General features: G+C 42.5%; 1 protein-coding gene across 1 annotated transcript in view; it reads left to right on the top strand.

Moving 5' to 3' along the window:
- The window catches only part of vps13c (vacuolar protein sorting 13 homolog C), a 389,552-nt gene that overhangs the window by 46,820 nt on the left and 323,969 nt on the right, over positions 1-18,763 (top strand). The window contains 4 exon segments of the mRNA XM_073024838.1: positions 401-463; positions 5,682-5,741; positions 11,295-11,310; positions 18,704-18,762. Coding sequence (XP_072880939.1) covers positions 401-463; positions 5,682-5,741; positions 11,295-11,310; positions 18,704-18,762 — 198 coding nt within the window.

The raw sequence follows: 18,763 nt of genomic DNA on the forward strand, positions 1-18,763 counted from the left end.
GTTTCTTGTATAGGAGGCACACGGAACAGTTAAGCACAAAGCCACCACGTATTTCTGCTATTTGTTTTGGTCCTTCTTTTACTTACAGATGGTAAGAATTCATGGTTATCTGTGAACCTGTTGGTCAGGTGATTGGTTGGTAATAGGAGCTAATGAACAATATTGGATATATTTTGAGCCAACTGTATTATCCTCCTCAGGCCAAGTACAGTTAATTCAATATCTGCAGGAAGTTAATTAAATCATAGTGGAAAATGTCTATCCTGCTGATTGAGTTTTTAAATATTGATGCTGCATGGTGCTTCAAAGTGTTGCAATATTCAACTGTTCAGACTTGAAAATCTGCTGCAAATGTCTTCACACATATTGTTCATTGTTAATGCTGCATCCTTGGATGAAGGTGCTTCTTCAGGAGAATTCTTGTTTTCCCTGGAAAGCTACGTTTACAAGGATATCAAACCTGGTAGGTTCTTTAATTCTTGACTTTGTTCTAATATAGTCAGAATAAAAAGATAAAAATTTCTGAGTCCATGTGCTTATAATTCTTAAAATGTAATTATCATGATCAACAAATAATATAAAATTTATTCTTGTTTTAACTCATGTTAAGGGGATAAGAAATTGAAGGTAAGCTAGTTTAGATAATTGTGTAAAATTCTGATTAAGCTACCTCTAGATTACTGTGCTGTTTTTGCAGGTGTGCAGGGTCTGCTGTGTTACAGTGAGTTGAACTTTGAGGAAAGGTTGCATGAACTGGACTTAGGAAAGCTGGAATAGAGATGGTTAAAGGTCATTTAAATTCACCTTTTTGGCACCTTAAAAGGAATTCTGAGTGTGTAAAGTTTGTTTGGTTTAAAATTGGATACAAAGAAATATAATGTTTAAACTCAGACCTAGGAGAGAGGTTGGGATACAGTGCTTCCTGTAAAGGGTGGAAGAAATTCGTAGTATTACGTGTTAGCCCAATTAGTACCTCTGTATCTTTTTGTGAACCAAGGTTATTAAGATACGAACATGCATCAAGGTAGCTGGATGGAGTGTTGAATCTGGCTGTGATCTCATTGAATAGTGGTACAGGCTTAAAGAGCTAACTATCTGTTCCAGTGTTCACAGGAAGGCATATAGCACTGTATTGAAAGGAAATTTGACGTGTGGATGATATATGGTTTGATGCAAGGATTGGTGTGATTTCTGGGTGTAGAAGAAAGGGAGATGAAAGTGTCTGGTGCATTAGTCAAGTCAAGTCACTTTTTATTGTCATTTCGACCATAATTGCTGGTACAGTACACAGTAAAAACGAGACAACATTTTTCAGGACCATGGTGTTACATGAAACAGTGCAAAATTAAACAGTGCAAAAACTAGACTGAACTACATAAAAAAAAACAACACAGAAAAAAAAAACTACTCTAGACTACAGACCAACCCAGGACTGCATAAAGTGCACAAACCAGTGCAGGCATTACAATAAATAATAAAAAGGACAATAGGGCAGTAAGTTGTGTCAGTCCAGGCTTTGGGTATTGAGGAGTCTGATAGCTTGGGGGAAGAAGCTGTTACATAGTGTGGTCGTGAGGGCCCGAATGCTTCGGTGCTTTTTCCCAGATGGCAGGAGGGAGAAGAGTTTGTATGCGGGGTGCGTGGGGTCTTCATAATGCTGTTTGCTTTTGGGATGCAGCGTGTAGTGTAAATGTCTGTAATGGTGGGAAGAGAGACCCCGAATATCTTCTCAGCTGACCTCACTATCTGCTGCAGGGTCTTGCAATCTGAGATGGTGCAATTTCCGAACCAGGCAGTGATGCAGCTGCTCAGGACGCTCTCAATACAACCCCTGTAGAATGTGATGAGGATGGGGGGTGGGAGATGGACTTTCCTCAGACTTTGCAGAAAGTAGAGATGCTGCTGGGCTTTCTTTGCTATGAAGCTGGTGTTGAGGGACCAGGGGAGATTCTCTGCCAGGTGAACACCAAGAAATTTGGTGCTCTTAACGATCTCTACCGAGGAGCCGTTGATGTTCAGCGGGGAGTGGTCGCTCCATTGAAGATGATACAGGGCACTTGGTAGTGAAACTAGTCTGAAAGTCAATGTATTTGACTGAACGGAAATGCAGGATGTGTGTGGAAAAGAAATAATGAATGTAATGAAGCAAATGTGAAACAAAGAAATACGTTGAACAGAGAATATAGATGCAAAATTCTGTGGACATAGGGAATTTTGAACATGATGTTGCATTTAAACACAAGGCAGGAACAAAGTTATTTTGAGACCACAATAGAATTTCTGGAAGTTTTTCAAAGGATTCATAGGATGTCTATCAAAACAACAATGGTCCCTATACTCATCCCTGTGTTTTCTATTTCCAAGCCAATTTTAAATCCCAGTCTCAATGGATCCCATGTGCCTTAATCTTCTGGATCGGACTACCTTGCTGAATACTTCACGAAAGTTCATGTGGGCAACATCCACCCCCCCCCCACCCTCAATCATCCATCTTTATTAGGTCCTCCCTAATCCCACAATCCAGCACGCCCTTCTCTTGATGAGCTTATCTACTCATTTGGTTTCTTCCCAATTTTCTTTATCCTACCTTTTTGTTTTTAAATTATGAATGAAATGACGAGGGATTCTTCTTAATTATTTGTTTTTCCAGAGTCCAGCATCTATCATTTGCTGCTCCGGATTCCAGAATCTGCAGTCTCTTATGTCTCTCTGTGTTCTTAATCCTACTCACCAAGAACACTTGATGGCCCCCATTAACTCTCCTGATTTTCCATTTAAGTATTTTCCTACTTCCTTTATCTTCCTCAATGTCCCTATTCAATTTTAGATTTCTTTTCCTTGTATATGCTTCCTTTTTCTTTTTGATTAACTTTGCAACATCTCATTACGCAATGTTCCAAATTCTACCTTTCCTTCCAATGAGAACATTTTGGTTGTTATTTCTGATCAGTTTGCCTTTAAATAACTCCCACGTGTCAGATTTGGACCTACACAATCAGTAGCTTTGCCCAATCTACTTTCCTCAGCTCCTGCCTGATATTGTAGTAATTAGCATGTTTCTCCAGAGGATCAGTCTTGCCCTTGCCATAACTATCTGAAAAAATGGAGTTATTATCACCGATCCCATTGAAATTCCAAATACATGGCCATCCTCATTTCCCAATGGCACTTCCCTGTTTGGTCTGTCTACACACTGTCAACAAACCTGAGATACATTTAACCAATTCTGCTCATTTGGCACTAAGGAAATCCCAGTCATTATTGGGGAAAATTAAGGTCACCACACTACAACTACTCCATTGCTTTCTTATCTTTCCATAACCTACCTAAATATCTGTTCTTGTTTCCCATGGACTATTGGAATGGAGGAGTTACCCCATGATAATGATTTCATCTTTCATATTCCTGAACTCTGAATATATTACCTCATAAGACAAGCCTTCTAGGAAAGTTCAGCTATGTCATTTTTCCTGTTCAGGTGTGTCCACCCAAGCATATACTTGGGTAAGAAAATCTCAATGGTAAATGCTGATGAGTGGTTTCATGGTGAATAGTACCACAGGGATACATTTTCTATCTAGTCCATCCCGATGATGGTGATCACCCAGCTAATGCCAATTTCCTGCATTTGGCCCATATCCTTCTAGGCTCTGCCTCTCCATGTACTTATCCAAGTGCTTCTTATGACACTATTGGATCCTTTTTTGGTTTGGTTATCTCTACTCTGGGGGAAAAAGACATATTATTCATGTTAACTATATCACGCATTATTTTAAACACTTCTTTCGGATTGACTTTTGTTCTTTAAAATTTCAAAGGATGTATGAAATGAGAGGGAAAGGAAAGAAGTGTAAACCTTTCTGGCGTAATAAAAGACATTGAAGGGACAAGTTTGTGCCTGAATGTTGAATGTAAGTGAGCTGCTCAAGGCAAAATTGAAGGGAGTTTTATGTATTGTAGATGCCCAATAAAGGCCAACATTAAAAGCAATGATCCTGGTTTGTGCTTGTATTAGAGTTTATCAAAGGAACTTTCAGTTGAAGGAATGTGTTGTGGCTACACTTGCTCAAGTAGTTAATGGCAACTGGTGAAAGTGGTATGGTGTGTGTATAGATCAATTGAAAAATGTGGAGGCAAGTTGTCGCTGTGTCTGATCCTGCTGCATTGTAATTGTTATAGATTCTAAAAATTAAGAAGTAATGAAAAGCTTGATGAAATGAAACTGCTGTAGATTCTGAATTATTTTAAAACGAGTCCCATTATTGTTTGACATGTAATGATAGCACAACAGACATTAAGGCTTGCTACTTTGCTGCTTTGGCCTTCATTGCCACCTGGCTCTGTGTGTGTCTCTGATTTTTACAACCCATTAAAATACAATTAACCGCCATTAGGTTTCTCTCTTGCTCTGCTTTCAAACCTCCTATATTCCAACTTAAGAAAACTTGCCATAAACTCTGACAATTAGATTTGTGCAGTAAATTTTACGTGTTCTTGTGGTCATTCTTTGTTTATTGAATTTATGATCCCTTGTTTGCACATTTTACCATATCCGCAGTACCTTTTGACCTTCATTTTCAAAAATATGCTGTATGTTCTCTGATGATGTGAATGCTGCTCTACGCATTGTTGTACGGTGCAAACAAAACACAATTTGAAGTTTGTTAATGAACTGAAGTGCTTTATATTTTAAGAGTTTCAAACTTCAGTTGGCCATTATCATGTAAAGCAGATTGGTGAATTTCAATCTCTATATGCCTGACTCGTCCAGAAATGAGTCCATGAATTGTATTCAAAGGATAGAAGTTAGGGTTACAGGCTTGACTAAATTGCGTTATAAGTGCAGTTGCATAATTGGGATATCAGAAGTAAGATGGAATAAGCAAGACTGCTTTATGAAATTGAAAAGAGAATACTCAAAGCAACAAACAATCTTCTGGAAGAACTCAGCGGGGCAAGCAACATCTATGGAAAGAAAAAAATTGTCAGTATTTTAGTTTAATATTCTGTATCACAACTGAGTTGATCTGCTGAGTTCTTCCATGACATGAGAATGATAGAGTTTGATTAATCTTTAGTGATGAGACTGAACATTACCTTAACTAAATATATTTTGAAGTAAAATTACAGGAAAAATTAGGATTTACCTTTCACGTTTTACCCATTCATTATATACTCATTCAACAATGCTAATACAAAACAATGCACTTCCTAGATTTTTTCTGTTTGTGTTTTGCAGTTGAAGTTTGTAACCTTATGGGTGTTTAACATGATTGGATATTGTACGCAGCGAGTTATTAAATTAAGCAAACTTACCTAAAGTGTTATGAGTATGAGCCAAATTGTAGGAAAAGGTTTGACAAGAAGCATACTGGAGAAACTGAAGCTGTTGTAGAGGAAATGCAGTTTTGCTTTAAAGTGAACAGGACTTCTCTAAGTACCTTATTTTATTTTGAATGCAAAATTGTACCAGCTTACCGAAAGGGTTTATTGATATTCGGTATGTTAAATAATTAATACTGTACTTGCTCCACTGTTTTCCTTGGCACTTTTTTGCTTTTTCTTCAGACATAAAATTCTGCTAACTAGTATTTCTAACATTCTTGAGTCACTGTAGTCAGGTCACTGTCCTTACTAACATCTCTATATCCTCTTTCCTGTTCATTTTGCTTGCTTGCAAGGACGCAAACATAAAAAATCCAAAAAGTATTTTAAGAAATCAGCAAAAGGACGTTCCAAAGGTATGTGAGAAGTTTTAATGTTGTACCTTCAAAATTATTCTTAATTAAATTTGCTGTTAGTAAGAATTGCTGGCATCCTGCATAATTTAAAAAAATAATGGTGGGTACAGAAAATATAATTTAGTTGACTTATTTAGAGTCAAGTCTTGTAAAATTATCCCTTGCCTTTAATGCATTTGATGCAGATCGTGTGAGAGACTGGCAACATGTTAAGTAATTACAATGTAGTACTGCTGATTTGCAGGTCCAGCGACCTGGGTTAAAAACTCATTTCTGGTGCTGTCTCTGTGGAGTGTGCACATTCTCTGTGTGATTGCATGGGTCTGCCCTGGATTCCCTAATTTCCTCTTGCAGCCCAAAGATACATTGGTTTGGAGGATGTTAGACTATGATAAAATAAACCTGGAACTGGGGAATGGTGGGGCATGTCAGAGAACAATAGGTTACATGGAAATAAGTGGGGAAATAGGATTACTCTGAAGCTCAGTGTAAACCTGATAGGTTTTGGGGAGAACTGGATAACTAATTTGTTGTCTTGAGAACATGATGCATCTTTTTTAAAAATACAAAAATAAACTAGATGATCACATAATTGTTGAGAATGAATTTGGAAAGAATTTAGTGGATTGTAAACCAGGGAACAATTGAGGGAGAGGCTCATATGACTTCAATGAATTTGTTAGGGACAGGCTTTGGTGACTGTAGTAAAGGAAGTTATATATCCTTCTCCAGTGAGTTTTGTGTGGAGGTGTAACTCTGTTAAAAGATGGGATTGGTGTAGATGTTGCAATTGTTTACTTGAAACTTGGATTGCAGAAGAGTAAACACAGTACTCAAAATTAATTCTCCTTGGAGTAAGTGATGTATATGACATGAAATAAATGACACAAAACAATTTCCATTTGTATTCAGTAACATTATCAGGATCAGTGTGGAATTGACAAATAATTTGAAACATTTCGGCACATGGATGGTTATTGGAATGCAGAAGCAGTGCATATTTTCATATCAGTGTCAGGATCAAGTTCAATATCGCTGGCTATGGCGTGAAATTTGTTGTTTTGTGGCAGCAGTACATTGCAATGCATTGTTTTAAAAGAACTATAAATTACAGTAAGAAAAATACCTATCATTCAATTAGTAGTGCAAAAAGTAGTACATGGTTTCATTGCCCATTCAGTAATCTGATTGCAGAGGGGAAGAAGCTGTTCCTAAAATGTAGAGTGTTGGTCTTCAGGCTCCTATACCACCTCCTTTATGGTAGCAATGAGAAGAGGGTATGTTACGTGAATATCCTAGAGTATTCACTCTTTTGACCTAATTGAGGAAAGATTTCAGAATTTTTAGGTTTTGAGAGGTTTTTTTGATATTCATCAAGAAATTCCATTAATTTATTTGCATGTATGCTCAATATTCGATCGTACCTGATTTATTATCCCTCTCAACACCAATCTCCAACCTTCTCCCTGTAACCTTTGATGCTTGCTGCTGATAATGTAAATTTCTGATCCCTCAGTGTTGATTCAAAGACTGATAACTCCACAAGAGCATATTCTCTGTTGTTTCTGCTTGTGATGAAATTCAAATTGAACAATGCAGTATTCTATAGCTTGTGTGCAATCCTCAGTTGACTGAGAAATTTTCAAACACTGACATGTCCATTCAAGTATTTATTGTTGTTTACTGAGTAAAGGAGTTTTATTTGAATTTTTTCCCATTTATCCAGTTTTCCTCTGACTGCTACTGTATTTTATTCAATTTAACTTGCAGACTGTAGTATTTGACTTGAGCAAAGACTTCAAAGCAAAGAATCATATAATAAACTTCAAATTGTCTGTTCCATAATATATTGCTCCTTGGAGGATAAGTGACTATTAATTTAAAACAGAGATGCGTAGAAATGTCTTCCCTCAAAGATTAATGAACATTAGACATGTTTAAATTGAAGATAGATAAATATTTGAAAGACCAAGGAATTGAGGGCCATGAGAAATTGGCACAGAAAGCCATGATATAGGAATAGAATTAGGCCATTTGGCCTTCGAATCTACTCTGCCATTCAATCATGGCTGATTTATTATTCTTCTCAACTCTAATCTCCTGCATTTTCCCCGTAACCTTTGATGTCCTTGCTAATCAAGAGTCTATCAACTTCTATTTTAAATAAGCCCAGCTGTCTGTGGCAATGAATTCCACCAGGTCATCACCCTCTGGCAAAAGAAATTCCTCCTGAACTCTCTTCAAAAGGACATATTCTGAAGCCGTGCCCTCTGGTCCTAGACTCCCCACTTTGGAAACATCTCTCAACATCCACTGTTATCTTGGCCCTCCAATATTCGATATTCCAAGATCCCTCCTCATTTCCAGTATCATTCTCTTGAGCTTCCTCTCCAATGCCAGCACATCCTTTCTTAAATAAGGGCCCCAAGACTGCTCATAATAATCCAAATGCAGCCTTGTGAAGTCTCAGCATTACATTCTAGCTTTTATATTCTAGCCTGCTTGAAATGAATGCTAACATTGCATTTGCTTTCCTAATTATCAACTTAACCTGTAAGTTAATGTTCAGGGAATTCTGCACTCAGACTTGCAAGTCCCCTTGCTTCTCTGATTTTTGAATTTTCTTAGTAAAATTACTTAGTAAATAAACACCTTTATTCCTTCTGCTAAAGTGCATACCTATACACTTCCCTACACTGTGTTGCATCTGCCATTTCTTTGCCCATTCTCCTAATTTGTCCACATCCTCCTGCAGACTCTCTGTTTATTCAACATGATCTACGCCGTCACCTATCTTTGTATCGTCTGCAAACCTGGACACAAAGAGATCACTTCTATCATCCGGAAAATTGGCCTATAACATGAAAAGAGTGGACCCAAAACCGACCCCCGTGGAACCACTCGTCACCGGCAGTCAGCCAGAAAAGGCCCCCTTTATTCCCTCTCTTTGTCTCCTGTCAGTCAGCCAATCTCCAGTCCCTGCTAGTATCTTTACTTTTCAGGCTTTCTGAAAATCCAAGTAAACATCCTTGGTTTATCTTGCTTGTTATTTCCTCAAAAATTGCCAACAGATTCGTCAGGCAAGATCTCCCCTTAAGGAAACCATGCTGACCTTGACCTATTTTATCATGTGCCTCCAAGTATCCTGAAGCCTCTTCCCTAATAATGGACTCTTAACATCTCGCTAACCACTGAAGTCAGGTTTACTGGCCTCTAATTTTCTGTATTTTGCCTCCCTCCCTTCTTAAAGAGTGGAGTGACATTTGCAGTTTGTAAGTCCTTCAGAACCCATTCCAGAATGTAATGATTCTTGAAAGATCACCACTAATGCCCCTATAATCTCTTCAACTACCTCTTTCAGGAACTTGGGGTCTAGTCCATCTGATCCTGGAATAGGAGTTGAGGTCAGCAATGATCAGCCATGATCATATTGAATGGTGGGGTAGGCTTAGGGAACCTGGTGGCCTATTCCTGCTGCAGTTTCTTCTGGTCCAAGAAATTTCCTTCTGTATAGAACACAGAACAATACAGCATAGGATCAGTTCCTTTAGCCCACAATGTTGTATGGAATTAATTAACCTAGTAATGAAATGTACAGCTAAACTAATCCTTCCTGTCTACACAGTGTCCATATCCCTTCATTCTCTACACATTCATGTGCTTATTAAAGAGCTTTTTAATTGCCCTTAACATATTTGCTTCTACTGCCACCCTGGCCGTATATTCCAGGCAGACACCATTCACTCTGTAAATTAAAAAACTTGCTCCACATATCTTTGGATTTATCCACTTTTTTCTTAAATGAAAGGCCAATAGTATTAGACACTTTGACCCTGGTAAAAGATAACATCTGTCTATCCATGCCTTTAATCTTATCAATTTCGATCTGGTTTCCACTTGACCTCCATCACTCCGGAGAAGATAACCCACTTTGATCCAGCCTCTCCTTATAGCACATGCCATTGAATCCTGAGTTCTATAAAGCTGCAACATAACTTCCCAACTCTTGAGCTCATTGCCTCGACTAATAAAGGCAAGCATTCCATATGCCTTCTCTATCACACTATCAACCTGTGTAGCTGTTTCCAGGGAGCTGTGGACTTATACCCTAGGTCATATATGTCAAACTCAAGGCCCGCGGGCCAAATCCGGCCCGCGGTGGAATTATTTTTGGCCAGCGAGATAATATCTAATTACTATTAAAGCTGGCCCCAGTAATCGAAGCACCTATGGCGTATGATATGACTAATGCTGAGTTTATTCAGGTACCAGGTTTTCAGGGTTTTTAGTGTTTATTCGGCAGTCTTGCTCGGCAGTCTTCTTCATAAGAAACGGAATTTGTAAAGTGAAACACTTTGTAGTTATAGCAGAGACTGAGACACATGAGAGCAGGCTGAAAAAACGGAGGCAACGAAAGCTGCGTTCGCACGCGTCCGACTGATCCGGCCCGCATGAAGCTCCATTTTGCTCAATCCGGCCCGTGACCTAAAATGAGTTTGACACCCCTGCCCTAGGTCATTCTGAACATCATTGTTGTTAATGGGTCTTGCCACTAACAGTGTATTATTGCTTCACATTTGATTTCCCAAGGTACAACATTCCATTTGCTATATTGGTCAGTACAGGTGTATACCACTGTACCCTTCGGCAATCTTCAGTACTAACCATAACATCACCAATCTTTATATTGTCTGCAAATTTACTAACCTATCCACTCAGTCCATTTATATATGTCACAAACAGCAGAGGTCCAAGTCATGACCTCCAGCTTGAAGAAGTCCCATTGACCACTGCCCCATCTTTGATGGGCAGTCCAGTTCTGAATCCAAACAGCTAAGACACCATGGATCCTATGCATCTTAACTTTCTGCGTGATCTGCCCTCATCCCCTCCCACTTGAGTTTCTCAGTAACCTGGAGTATATCCCATCTGGCACAGGGGACGTATCCACCTTTATACTCTTTAAGAGACTCAATACTACCTCCTTCTTTATTTTAAAATGCCTCAGCATATTAGCAAGCTCCACACTGATCTCACAATCCTCCAAATCTTCCATGATGCCAAGTACTCATTTAGGACCTCGCCACATCCTCCACCTCCAAGCGTGTGTTCCTCCTTTATCCTTGAATGATCCTACTCTCTCTAGTTATCCTCTTGCTCTTGTATGTGTAGAATGCCTTGGGATTCTCTTTAACCCTACTTGCCAGGGATGATTTAAGCTGACCCACAACACCTTATTAGTCAAGAAGCACAACAGTGTCAACACTTTCTTAGGAGATTGAGGCATGCAAGGCTCCCTACCCCCATTCTAACAACTTTTTACAGGATCATCATCGGAGAGTGTCCAGTCTGGCTGCATTATGGTGTAGTACGGGAAGCTGCAAGGCATCTGACTGCAACATCCCTACAGTGGATAGTAAAAGCAGCTGAGAGGATCACCAGAGTCACTCTCCCCATATTGAAACATTTACCAGAAGTGTTGTGTAGAAGGGGCTTGAAGCATTGTTGAGGATCTCTACCATCCATCCCACAAATTTGATCCACTACCATCAGGAAAGGAGATGCAGGAGCTTCAGGACTTGGACTGCCAGACTGGGTAACAGTTTCTTGCCCCAGGCTGTGAGACTAATGAATACCCTGCCACCACCAAGGTCTCATCTCTAGGACAGCAAGCTACTTACTGTTTGCTGTTTACTATTTACTGCTTACCTCTGTTATGCACTACATTTTGAATTACCGTAGATTCCGGATTATAAGCCGCTACTTTTTCCCACGCTTTGAACACTGCAGCCTTTACTACGGTGCGGCTAATGCATGTTTTTTTTTCATGCCGCCAAAAACATTTTGCCTCGTAACAGTAGACCAATAAAATTGATGAGTAGTTCACAGAGGTCCAATGAAATTGTACGATAAATCAAGCGCACTTTCACAATTAAATTATTGTAAATCAGTCATTTGTACTCACCCTCATCAACATGGAAAACACTCGAAGAAAAGCATTGTGCTGCCTTTATGGCAGTTATTTAGTTTATAATATTTTCGCTTAGTAATTCATTTGTTAGTATTTTCTAGTTAAAGTTAGAGGTGTTTTAAGTATATTTGTTTTCTGTACTACATCCCGGGATGCTATGACGTCACATCCGGTTTCGCAGCGTCTTGTGGGGAAAATACCGGTTTGTGATAAACGGAAAGGAGGGGGCGAGCGCATTAGACCCGCGCGAGAACGCTGCACGCATATGATGCAGCTTTTAAGTTAAAGGCGATCAATAACTTTCCTGGTAGGCTGCAGTATATATTTTTTTACCAGTCGTTAGGAGATATTGGAATGTTGTTCGTGCACTGTTCAGTAAAAAAGTATACGCAACGTAATTTGTGTGTTACTGATACGTATGTATATTTAAAGTAGCCGTGTTACAGGCATGGTTCGAGAAAAAGCATTTGCAATATGTATTTGTTTATGTTACCATACGGATTTAATTAAAAGTTAAAAAATCCTCACGTGTAATATCTTTCTGTGTAAATATCTCATATTACAACGTGGGACACCTGCGGCTTAAAATCCGGTGCGGCTTGTACAAGTACAAAATTGATTTTCTTTCTAAAATTAGAGCCTGCGGCTTTAATCAGGTGCGCTCTGTAGTCCGAATCTACGGTATATGACATTAAAGTTAATGTCATTTGTTGCAATACTTTATGTGGTGTGCGTGATACATATATATGTATGTCCAGAGAAACATTGTTTGGTTGTATATACAGTATGTACAGTCAGATGGCAAACTTGAACTTTTTAGTTGACTAAATTTGCCATGTCTCTCAATATTCTAGGTTTCCTTACCTTACCATCCTTGACCTTTCTCTTACCAGAACATACTTATCCCGCAGTATGTACCGTTGGTCTTTAATCACCCTCCATATGTCAATTGTGGACTCTCCCTAGTTCCTGCCTAACACTATGCCCTGCTCCAATTTAATACTCTCCAACACGATCCATACTTATCTAGAGCTATTTTCAGACATAAGGAGTTGTGGAAACTGTTCCGTAATAGTTCTCCAACTGGTCAGTCATCTGGCCAGGCTAATTTCCCAACTCCAGGTCCAGTATGACCCCTCTTCTTGTTGCACTATCTACATATGGATTGAAGAAACCTAACAAATTCTACATCTTACAAATTCTGTCCCATGTAAACCTCTTGCACGAAGGAGGTCTCATTATATATTGGGGAAGTTGAAGTCACCCAGGAAGACAACCTTGTTGTTATTTTTATGCGTTTCTCCTAATATGTCTGCATTTATTTTCCTCATTATCCTAGTGGCTACTGGAGGTTGGTGGTCTGCAGTATAATTCCATCAGAGTGACTTCATCTTTCTTGCTTTGATTTCTACCATGTAGATTTAGTGGATAGCACTTCATTATGTCTCGTCTGAATGCAGTTGTGATGTTGTCCCACACCCTCTCACTTTCCCTTTTATCCCCCTCTCTATCTTTTATAAAACATTGAAACCGTGGAACATTAAGCATCCAGTCCTTTCTTTTTTCAACAAAGTCTCTGCACTGGCCGTAACATCATAGTTCCATGTACTTATTCATGGAGTTTCATCACCCTAACCTCCAGTCGTCTGAGCAATAAAATGAACACTCTTCAACCATTCCCAATGTTTGAGTCTATTACATTGTTCTTACCTGTTCTTCCCTACAGACTGCTGGCCATGACATCTACCTTCATCTCAATCCCTCCAGTTTCTGACCTGGTGCTCCAGTTGCCATCTCCCTGCCAAATTAGTTTAAATCCATAGGTCATACTTATCCTCCAAATCATTTTTGCCAATTTGGTGAATGTCAAAGGCCTTTGTGATTATTGTGTTATTTTGCTGCAGTTCTTTGGGTTTCTTGATAAACACTTCAATACTAAAGTCAGTTTTTCTCACCTGCACTGCAGCATTGCTTTCAACTTTATCTACAGCTCTCAGGGCTCCTGATGTGGCCTCCTCTACCTCAGTGAGACCAAGTACAGACTGGGTGATTGTTTCGCAGAATGTCTACACTTAGTTTGCAATAGCCATTCCAAGCTCCCAGTTGGATACCATTTAAACTCCCTGTCCATCTTCAGTTTTCCCTACTGCTAGGATGAAGCCCAACACAATCTTGAGGAACAACACACACAAAATGCTGGTGGAACACAGCAGGCTAGGCAGCATCTATAAGGAGAAGCACCTCAGAGCCTAGAGGAACACCACCTCATATTCTGCCTGGGTGGGTTGCCTTCTCTTTCCCAGTCAGCCCCATCACTTCACTCCCCCTCCCCCCTTCCCCTTCTGAATCTGTCCTGGTCCTCCCATTTTCATTCTTGTTCCCTTATACACTCCCTTCAACTATCTTTGTCACTGCTCCCTCCTGGTTCCATCCTCCCACTACACACACACAGTTCACTCACAGGTTACCCCCCTCCCCATCTTGTTCTGGTAACAAATATTGTTCACCTCTGCTCTAATATTCCCATTCTCACCTCCTTTACTTATCATAATCTAGCCAGCACTGGTAGTCCTTGTCTCCAACCTCCACCTCCCCTCCCCCTACTTTGCTCCATCTGTATCTCTCTTTCCTCTCTCTCTTTGTCTGCTTTCTTCTGTCACTCATGTCACTTAAAGTCTTCCCTTCTCGACCTGACACAACCTGCCTGTTATGTTACACTCTGCCTTCGCCTTAGACCTCGAAACCCTTTCTCACCACTTAGCTTTTTCTTGTTATACTGGCCATCTTCCAGTTCTGTGCAGGGTGTTTTTAAAAAAAAATCTCTCTCTCCCTCTCTCCCTCCCTCCCTCTCTCCCTCCCTCCCTCTCTCCTCTCTCCCTCTCTCCCTCTCTCCCTCTCTCCCTCTCCCCCTCTCCCCCTCCCCTCTCCCCTCTCCCCTCTCCCCTCTCCCCCTCTCTCCCCCCTCCCCTCCCCTCTCCCCCTCCTCTCTCTCCCCCCCCTCTCTCCCCTCTCCCCCTCTCCCCCTCTCCCCCCTCTCCCCCCCTCTCCCCCCTCTCACCCCCTCTCTCCCCCTCTCTCCCCCTCTCTCCCCCTCTCTCCCCCTCTCTCCCCCCTCTCTCCCCCTCTCTCCCCCTCTCTCCCCCTCTCTCCCCTCTCTCTCCCCTCTCTCTCCCCCCTCTCTCCCCCCTCTCTCTCCCCCTCTCTCTCCCCCCTCTCTCCCCCACTCTCTCCCCCTCTCTCTTCACCCCTCTCTCTCCCCCCCTCTCTCTCCCCCTCTCTCTCCCCCTCTCCCCCCCCCTCCCCTCTCCCCTCTCCCCCTCTCTCCCCTCCTCCCCCTCTCTCCCCTCTCCCCCTCTCTCCCCCTCTCCCCTCCCTCTCCCCCTCTCTCTCTCCCCCCCTCTCTCTCTCCCCTCTCCCCCTCTCTCCCCCTCTCCCCCCTCTCCCCCCTCTCCTCTCCCCTCTCTCCCCCTCTCTCCCCCTCTCTCCCCCTCTCTCCCCCTCTCTCCCCCTCTCTCCCCCCTCTCTCTCCCCCTCTCTCTCCCCCTCTCTCCACCCCTCTCTCTCCCCCTCTCTTCCCCCCTCTCCCCTCTCCCCTCTCTCCCCCTCTCTCCCCCCTCTCTCCCCCTCTCTCCCCTTCCCTCTCCCCCCTCTCTCTCCCCCTCTCCACCACCCCTCTCTCTCCCCCTCTCTCTCCCCTCTCTCCCCCTCTCTCTCCCCCTCTCTCTCCCCCCCTCTCTCCCCCTCTCTCTCCCCCTCTCTCTCTCCCCCTCCCCCTCTCCTCTCCCCTCTCCCCTCTCTCTCCCCCTCTCCCCTCTCTCTCTCCCCCCCTCCCCCATCTCTCTCCCCCTCTCTCCCCCTCTCTCCCCCTCTCTCCCCCCTCTCTCCCCCTCCTCTCCCCCTCTCTCCCCCCTCTCTCCCCCCTCTCCCCTCTCTCCCCCCTCTCCCCCCTCTCTCCCCCCTCTCTCCCCCCCTCTCTCCCCCCCTCTCTCCCCCCTCTCTCCCCTCTCCCCCTCTCCCCCTCCCCCTCTCTCCCCCCTCTCTCTCCCCCCCTCTCTCCCCCTCTCTCTCCCCCCTCTCTCCCCCCCTCTCCTCTCCCCCTCTCCTCCCCTCTCCCCCTCTCCCCCTCCCCCTCTCTCCCCCCTCTCCCCCTCTCTCTCCCCCCTCTCTCCCCCTCTCTCTCCCCCCTCTCTCTCCCCCCTCTCTCTCCCCCCTCTCTCTCCCCCCCTCTCTCTCCCCCTCTCTCTCCCCCCTCTCTCTCCCCCTCTCTCTCCCCCCTCTCTCTCCCCCCTCTCTCTCCCCCCTCTCTCTCCCCCTCTCTCTCCCCCCCTCTCTCTCCCCCCTCTCCTCCCTCTCCTCCCTCTCTCCCCTCTCTCCCCTCTCTCCCCATCTCTCCCCATCTCTCCCCATCTCTCCCCATCTCTCCCCATCTCTCCCCCTCTCTCTCCCCCCTCTCTCTCCCCCCTCTCTCTCCCCCCTCTCTCTCCCCCTCTCTCTCCCCCCTCTCTCTCCCCCCTCTCTCTCCCCCTCTCTCTCCCCCTCTCTCTCCCCCTCTCTCTCCCCCTCTCTCTCCCCCTCTCTCTCCCCCCTCTCTCTCCCCCCTCTCTCTCCCCCCCTCTCTCTCCCCCCTCTCTCCTCCCCCCTCTCTCCTCCCCCTCTCTCCTCCCCCTCTCCCTCCCCCCTCTCTCCTCCCCCCTCTCTCCTCCCCCCTCTCTCCTCCCCCCTCTCTCCCTCCCCCCTCTCTCCTCCCCCCTCTCTCCTCCCCCCTCTCTCCTCCCCCCTCTCTCCTCCCCCCTCTCTCCTCCCCCCTCTCTCCTCCCCCTCTCTCCCCCTCCCTCTCTCCCCCTCCCTCTCCCTCCCTCCTCTGTGCACCCAAATGTTGTGATTGTAAATGTACATTTCAATTTGAATCCACTAGTCTGATTTGTTACTACCAAACTTGCTCACACTTTGCCAAAATACTCCTTTGTACAAAAAAAATTCAAATAATTTGCCATCTGACTATTCAGAAATCTCACTGGTTTGGCATCTAGCTCACCAGGTCAAGGGTTCCCAAACTTTTTAATGCCATTAAGCAAGGGATCTGTGGACCAAAGGTTGGAACCCCCCCTGCCCCAGATGATTTTGAACATTCCACTAACCAAAGCCCCATTTCCCACACTTGCTGCCAACTTGTCCCATTTCCTGTGGCCATGCTCTCTTTAGGCTTGCCAGATTCTCTGAACTGTTACTATGTAACATTAAAAAACATGAGATAAAGGTGCATTGGAGTATTATTAAAATAACAGCAGATTGGAAAGATATGGAGGAATGCAGGCCAAATACAGCCAAATGGGATTAGTATAGACAAGCATCACGATTGGCAGGGATGAAGTGTGCTGAAAATGCCCATTTCTCTACTGTATAATTCTGTAATTCTTATAGATTTTCCTGATAGTACCATAAATTTCTTCATAAACACTTTATGGTTGCTAATGATTGTAAACGTTGCACATCAAATTTTGATTCCAATGGTTTTCAGTGGTTCTATTTAATATCAGAGAATGTATACAATATACAATCTGAAATTCTCACTCTCCACAGACATCCTCTAAACAGAAAACTCCAAAGTATGAATGACAGATTATAATGTAAGAACCCCAAACCCGCTGCCCCTCCCATATGCAAGCAGCAGTAAACAGCATCAATCTTCCCCCTCCCCCACTTATTCCAGCATAAAACATCATTCCCACCACCCACCATGCAAACAACAGCAAAGCCCCCAAAGAGGACACCATGGTCTACAGTACATCAAAAGATGCATTTTAAGTGCCTTTTAAGCCTCTTTATTAATCTAATAGTTTTAAACACTCATCTGCTACCCTGTATTAAGATTTTTCAATTTTGAGCTTTTGTCAGACCTATAATCTTATATAGCAGGGCTGGAATCATGTACATTTGAGTTTTTAATCAGCACGGGTTTGACTGAGTTCATATTCATACAGATACATTCAATTTAGTAAATAGCATGGGTGAATTGTGATAAGACCGCAGTTGTATTGAGCAGCTACTTTTGCATGTAACTTGTTTTATTATTATGTTTATTTCTTTAAAAAAACTGACAAGCCTGCTGCTGATCATGGACAAAAATACTTCTCATTGTACTGGAATCTATTCTAATATCTGTGGTAAATGATAATAAATTACAAGCCAGTATGATAGATGGTGTAGCAGTTGTGATTAAAAGATGTGGCAGACTTTTACACATGTATTAGCAAGTATTTCACACTGGTAATGTTATGTTATTAATGTGTTTGGATAATGTTCAACAGAGAAAACACTTTCTTGTTACAAATATTGGAGGGGCATCTTAAAATATTGATAAATCTATTGTCAAAGTGCATTACTTTTCAATATGATGTCTAACCAGAGTTATTAAATTACACCTATATGTGGTAGTGAGTTTAAATCAATTACAACAATATCAACATCAAGTGTTAAGGAAAAAGTGTTTTCTTACCAAGCAGAAAATCTTCAGACTTTACACAGGTTGCAACTCAGATTCCATTACTGAGAAGCTTGTTGATGAAAACAGCATGAGTATTAACAACATTGGTTGGCTGCTTGTTAACATTGCTCTGCTTAGATGCTGCTGCATTGGCCATTGAAAAATGAGGCAGTGCCACTCAGCAACAGGGGCAGGTAATGAATGCTCAGAGCTGCAAGGTGTGAGAGTGCATTGTCACTTTTATCCTCATAGCTTGCACTCAGACTGCGGAAGGATGAGAGTTTGCAAGTTTCAGCATTGGGGTTAGAATTTGAGCTAGAAGAACAGTTGCTCTTCAGTCTGCTCTCAATGTGGTGGAATGGTTCAACAGAACACCTTGTGATTTGTCAGCTACTCCGTTCAAACAGAAATATCCAGTGCAACGCTCTCAGGATTCTCTATCTGTTCAATAATTTACTCTGAAAGTTACACTTTTTATTTTATTCTTTTAAGGTAAAGCAAAAGAAGAAAAAAGGATAGTTTTGGAGAAAAGCTGGCAACACAGATTATTAAAAATCTACAAATCAA

This window comes from Hemitrygon akajei, chromosome 21, assembly GCF_048418815.1.
Source record: "Hemitrygon akajei chromosome 21, sHemAka1.3, whole genome shotgun sequence".
Lineage (NCBI taxonomy): Eukaryota > Metazoa > Chordata > Chondrichthyes > Myliobatiformes > Dasyatidae > Hemitrygon > Hemitrygon akajei.